This window comes from Macaca thibetana, chromosome 5, assembly GCF_024542745.1.
Source record: "Macaca thibetana thibetana isolate TM-01 chromosome 5, ASM2454274v1, whole genome shotgun sequence".
In the NCBI taxonomy this organism is placed as follows: Eukaryota; Metazoa; Chordata; class Mammalia; order Primates; family Cercopithecidae; genus Macaca; species Macaca thibetana.
The window spans coordinates 149775954-149782794 of NC_065582.1; the positions used below are offsets into that span (position 1 = coordinate 149775954).

The following is a 6841-nucleotide window of genomic DNA, read 5'->3' on the forward strand; positions in this document are numbered from 1 at the left end:
GTACTCATGCCTGGTAATCCCAGCACTTTGGGAGGCTGAGGTGGGTGGATCACGTGAGGTCAGGAGTTTGAGACCAGCCTAGCCAACATGGTGAAATTCCGTCTCTACTAAAAATACAAAAAGTAGCCAGGCGTGGTGGTGGGCCCCTGTAATCCCAGCTGCTGGGGAGGCTGAGGCAGGAGAATCACTTGAACCTGGGAGGCAGAGGTTGCAATGGGCCCAGATAGCGTCATTGCCCTCCAGCCTGGGAAACAAGAGTGAAATTCCGAAATTCCATCTCAAAGACAAACAAACAAACAAACAAACAAAGTGTGTAGCACCTCCTTACTCTCTCTCTCCTCCTCCTGCTCCAGCCATGGGAAGTGCCTTGCTCCCGCTTTGCCTTCCACCATGAAGAAAAGCTCCCTGAGGCCTCCCCAGAAGCAGAAGCTGCTATGCTCCCTGTACAGCCTGCAGAACTGTGAGCCAATTAAACCTGTTTTCTTTATCAATTACCCAGTCTCAAATATTTCTTTACAGCAGAGTGAGAATGAACTAATACTCAGGCCCAGTTTGTTTTTTTCCACATTTACCAGATATCTCTCTTTACCTCCTTTGGCATAAAATGAATAAACACGCAGACAATGACCCAGAGAGCCAGTGGAGCCTCAAGCACGTGGAAGGATCAATCAAACATGAGAACAAAGGCCTGGCGTGGTGACTGAGGCCTATAATCCCAACCTTATTGAGGCATAATTTACCCCCCATGAAGTTCATTCACCGACTTTAAGTGTATGGGGAGATGTGTTATGTTACAGATGACCTATGAGTTGGGGGTAAATGTTCCAAAGCTTCATTAAATGGTCCAAATTCAAAGAGTTTGCATTCTAGCTGGGGAAATAGGTGTGATTACAACTACCAAAAATATAACAACACAGATTCTAAATAGAATAAAATATATAATTCACTGCTAATGCTGGAGTGAAATTTCAAACTTAACAATGTAGGTCATATTAAATATTTGACTAAGTATCTAGGCCACAATTTTTATTTCCAGTTAGGAGTCATCTGTCCCTTTAAGAGACAGCAAATAAATCTCAGAGTTTAAATAAGGGACCAATTCCACTCTTAAAATTACGCATAGGAAAGCATAAGAAATGTACATGAATATCATTTCCATAGACTAACAAGTATATTAAGTTTTCTTTTATATTTTCCCACAGGCACAGAGAATCACAAATTAGAGGAATAATATATTATGTAAATTTTCTGGTAAAGAGAGAAAATCTTTTGGCATATATTGATTCAAAAACATGAGTAAATGAATCCTTTAGATGATTTTGAAAATCTTTCTTGAGAACTAAAACAAAATCTACATAAAGAATAAGAGAACATCAACACTTAATGATCCCGGGCTGATTAGAATTATGTAAATGTACTGAGTGTATATATTGACTATTTTACTATTAAGTATGAAATAGTAGGTTTGGCTGGGGGTTTCAGGATGAGATCACATGTACTATCTCCATTTTGAGAAATGATACTAAACCACAAATATCACAGAGTCTACAGAACACTTATTTATTTATTTATTTATTTATTTATTTTTGAGACAGAGTCTCGCGCTGTCACCCAGTCTGGAGTGCAGTGACAAGATCTCAGCTCACTGCAAGCTCTGCCTCCTGGGTTCAAGCCATTCTCCTGCCTCAGCCTACGGAGTAACTGGGACTACAGGTGCCCGCCACTACGCCCGGCTAATTTTTTGCATTTTTAGTAAAGGCGAGGTTTCACAGTTTTAGCCAGGATGGTCTCGATCTCCTGACCTCATGATCCACCCACCTCGGCCTCCCAAAGTGCTGGGATTACAGGCGTGAGCCACCACGCCCGGCCCACTAACTTTTATGTAAACTAATTTCAGCATTTAGCATTATGTAATTTTGGCTGGACTGAATGCTAACTTGTGCTGAAAGGATAATTATCAAAGAGGTAATATGCTTTTTATATTTTCCAATACTTAAATTACATCAAAATCTAACTTTTGTCATGAGTGGCATATAATAAAGGTAGTTATTTTAAGTACCAAGTGAGAAAAGCTGAAAGACTTAACTAATTAGTAATAAAAAGAAAAAAAAAATTACCATTTTCGGTACTTTCTCTGAGAAGCACACGATGCTTTGCTTCATATGTATCATCTCAATTAATTGTTACAGTAGCACTGGAGTAATACATTTTTGTTTCCATTTTACACTTGAGAAAAATGATTCTACATGGTGAATAAATAAACATCCCCAAGTTTACATAACAATATGTGACAGCCAGGCAGTAAACAGATTTGTCAACCCTGGAGACTATGCTCCTAATTCTTATGCCATTCTGCTTGGGTAAATCATGACTGGAATATTTGGAATTCTATTCAGGATTTTCTAACTTATGGTACATGTTCTTCTGTGCAAGAGTTACTACCTACATTTCTGGAAGATGTTTGGCAGCATTCTAATTTCCTTAGAAATTTGCATGTGATGGCAGTTAAAGAAATGTATCTTTAAAAATATACTTGGATTGTGAACAATTGGATGCAAAAAGTAAATTTGAAGAGGCTCACTTTCCTCTCCAAGGAAGTTAGAGAATTCCCCCAAGTTGTTGAATGTACTTTGCCAAAGTAGATTTGTAGATGCTTGGCGAAAATGGGATGTATATATATGTCTCACCTGGTGACCACATGTTTGGGTATCATCCTCCTAGTTTAAGTGTGAAGTAAGTCGTGGAACTGTGGATCGTCAGAGCAATTGTTAGATGAGCTGGTCAAAGAAGGGAATGTTTTCCTGAGAGCTGTTCTTCCATCACCCAAAACCCAAACCTCTCCCCAGCCCAGTCCTGCTCCTAGCTGGCTCTCTCCCTTTGATGTTGAAACCTGGATCTTGTCTTTTCCTCTGGGTTTTTGTGAGGATTACAAGAGATCATCTGTGTGAACTGATGGCTCCAGTGCCTGACACATAATAAGAACTCGAGAGCTGTTACCCATTTTCATAATTACTCATGCTTCTCAAACTGCTTTCATACTGTCTCTTTTAATCCTGATTATAATTCAGTGAGGTAAGCATTCTCATCCCCATTTATCAAATATGGAACTTGAGGCTCAGCAATGCTAGGTATAAACTATTAGGTTGGTGTAAAAGTAATTGCAGTTTGAACCATGAATTTTAAATCATTATAACTAGGCTCAAACACATCTTTATTAATCAAAATAGGAACCATTACAATCAACACAGTGTTGCCAAGGAGAAATAAGTTTGTTCATTCCTGTAGCGTAAAAATCCATGCTTTGGGATCCGATAAACTCTTGGAAAGCATTTTCTGCATCCTGCTGGTTGTGGAAGCATTTTCTTTGCAAAAAGTTGTCGAGATGCTTGAAGAAGCGGTAATTGGTTGGCAAGGGATCAGATGAATATGGTGGATAAAGCAAAAACTTCCTAGCCCAATTTGTTCAACTTTTGAAGTAGGTGGTGCGACGTGCAATGGGGTCTTGTAGAGAATTGGGCCCTTTCTGTTGACCAATGCCGGCCTCAGGTGTTGCAGTTTTTGGTGCATCTCATTGATGTGCTGAGCGTACTTCTCAGAAGTAATGGTTTTAGTGGGATTCAGAAAGCTGTAGTGAATCAGACCGGCAGCAGACCACCAAACAGTGACCATGACCTTTATTGGTGCAAGTTTGGCTTTGGGAAGTGCCTTAGAGTGTCTTATCAGCCCAACCACTGAGCTGGCCATAGCCATTTATCATATCAAATCCACTTTTCCTTGCACATCAGAATCCGATTGAGAAATGGTTCGTTATTGTTGTGTAGAATAAGAGAAGAGGACACTTCAAAATGACAATTTTAAAAAAAGTTTTTGGTCAGCTCTTATCGAGCTTTTCACCTTTCCAATTTGCTTCAAATGCTGAACAACCATAGAATGGTCGACATTGACTTCTTCAGCAACTTTTCATGCAGTTGTAAGAGGATTGGCTTCGATGATTGCTCTCAATTGGTCATTGTCAACTTCTGATGGCCGGCCACTATGCTCCTCATTTTCAAGGCTCTCATCTTCTTTGCCACACTTCTTGAACCACCACTGCACTGTACGTTCATTAGCAGTTCCTGGGCCAAATGCATTGTTAATGATGTGATTGTCTTCACTGCTTTACAACCCATTTTGAACTTAAATAAGAAAATCGCTAGCATTTGCTTTTTGTCTAACATTGTTTCCATAGTCTAAAATACACATAAAATAAAAAGCAAGTAATGTTATTAGGGAAAAAAGAGAAAGTGAGAAATGCCCATTAAATGATGTATAACGTTAAGTACATTTATTTAAGAATATATTCCAATATCAAATGGCACATTTCAACAATGCAAAAACTACAATTACTTTTGCACTCACCCAATAACTCAGCACAGCCAATCCTAAAACCACAATCTTTGAGCAGTCTCCCATTTTTCCAACCACATCACAAATGTTCTCAAAGAGACACCACGCCTTTTTTTCTGGTTAAATTCACAGATATGTTATGCTATAATATGCTTTGCTCCAGCCCTCCTCCTTTCACTATGGCTTTGCTCTCTCTGCTGCCTGAATCCATATGAAAGTCTTGATCCTCTGAGCTACTAAAAAAAATCCAAGTTGTGGCTTATCTTCATTGGGTTCTGACTATACCTCTGTCCTTTTAATATCCTTTCTTGCTTTTAGAGACAGAGTCTTGCTCTGTTGCCCAGGCTGGAGTGCAGTGGCACCATCTTGGCTCACAGTAACATCCACCTCCTGGGTTCAAGCAGTTCTCCTGCCTCAGCTTCCTGAGTATCTGGGATTACAGGCACCCACAACCACGTCTGGCTAATTTTTGTATTTTTAGTAGATACGGGGTTTTGCCATGTTGGCCAGGCTGGTCTCAAACTCTTGACCTCAAACGATCCTCCCGCCTTGGCCTCCCAGAATGCTGGGATTAGAGATATGAGCCACCACACTTGGCTTTTTTAAAGTATTCTTATAACTTCATATTTTTCATATTTCCAGTAAGTCTCTCATCTCCTTATTTGTCTTTGAAATTTCCTCAGGTCAGTGACTATATCTGACAATTCTTTGATTCTCTCTCATACTTACTGATTCAGTCATTCAGTCATTCAACAAATATACCTAGTTGTCTACTATAAGCCAAGAATATATTTCTAGATAAAGCAGACAAATTCTCTGCTCATATCCTAGCACTTGGGGGAGGATACTGAAAGTAAACAAAGGCACACATGTGTGAATACATACATAAGTAAATATGAAAAGTATCAGAGGTTTATAAGTGCTATACCAAAAATTAAAATAGGATGCTATGGTTGCGAATTACTGGGTGGCTGCCATAATCTGGGTGAAGGACCCTCTGAGGTATTGACATCTGATCTGCAAGAAGGAACTTGTGTCATACTCATTTTCATAAATGGAATAATCAATAATCACAAAGTAGTGGATTAGGCCTGGAGGAACTGACAATCTGGCTCAAGATATAAAGGATATGTGAACAGTCTTCCTTCTGGCTCTTGTTGGAGGCAAGAAATTTCAGGAAAGCTTTCAAACATTAACCATTTGTTCACTCAAATCAGTGTTCTGGGACCAAGGTGATACTTATAAAAGAATAAAGGTGAAAAGTGATGTTTCTATGTATTTATTACTTTAAAGATATTGTCAAAAGGACACACAGGGAAGGAATGTATTTGACTTCAAGCAATTGAAAGCAATAGCTTCAACAATGAGTCTATTTTTCTTACTCAGTGAGGAGTCTAGAATTAAGTTAATGACAGGAACAATAGCTCTGCAGTGTTATCAAGGATTTAGCCTCTGTCTAACTTTTTCTCCACCATCCTAAATGTGCAACTGTTATCCTCATGGCTGCACCAAAACCAGGTATTATACCTGCCTATCAAGCATGAAGAAGTAAAAATAAAAAGCCAAAGAAGCTTTGTCTTTTTATTTTGAAGGGGTGCCCTCCTTATGGGCAAGCATTGGCATCACATTGGTTAGAGAAATGAGTTTTCAATGGGACACCTTGCTGTACCAATCAAAATCTAGGTTTTATTTATAAGGAATATGGGGAAATAGATACTGGATAGGTAATAACAGTGTAGGACACAACAGTATTCAAACTTGGTCCCCATACAGTTTATAGTCACACTCTGGGGATCTGATCATAACTGTAATCATTTTTTTGGTGGGGGGAGCTCTCAGAGTACTCACTTGTGTATTGCTCAAATATTTGATGCACACTAAACATGGCATAGGCACTGGGGGTACAAAGATTAATGTGATGCTGCAAGGTGAGTATGCATTTTAATTAACATGTTCGTTAAATCTGTCATACATTTTATTCAATTGAATTACTTACTCAATTATAGTATATTATTAGCAACTGCTGGTTGGTGCCTACCTTCCTATAAGAACATAACTTCAAATAACAAGTGAATATATTCAGTTCGGCATAACAAACAAATATACAAAAAGAGAGGTAACGATATTGAATATTATGTTTTCAACTAGATTTTAGGGCATCATGAAATGCAGACTTTGTTTCTAAAATCTGATAGTCTTTGCCAGTTAGTTCTGGAAACATCACTGCTTTCCTTTACATGCCATGGAGTGTGAATGACTTTTCCCATTTGACATTTGGACGAATGGTCTCCAGTGCCTCATTTGTTTCTCCTTCTTAGTGATGTATTAGGCTGAGTCACTACTCAAAGACCACTTTCTGATTCAAACTACTCAAAGACCACTTTCTGATTCAAACTATTTTGGCTGAAACTCTTTTGTAACGTATGTCTCCAAATGAGACTGTCACATTTCGGTA

The 6841-nt window shown here is 38.8% G+C and overlaps 1 protein-coding gene across 1 annotated transcript; it reads right to left on the reverse strand.

Moving 5' to 3' along the window:
* Positions 1-3081: 3081 nt before the first annotated feature.
* On the reverse strand, positions 3082-3939 carry LOC126954361 (histone-lysine N-methyltransferase SETMAR-like). Its single transcript, XM_050789932.1, has one exon. The coding sequence runs from the start codon at positions 3748-3750 to the stop codon at positions 3274-3276; it is 477 nt and encodes a 158-aa protein (XP_050645889.1). The 5' UTR covers positions 3751-3939; the 3' UTR covers positions 3082-3273.
* Positions 3940-6841: the final 2902 nt, after the last annotated feature.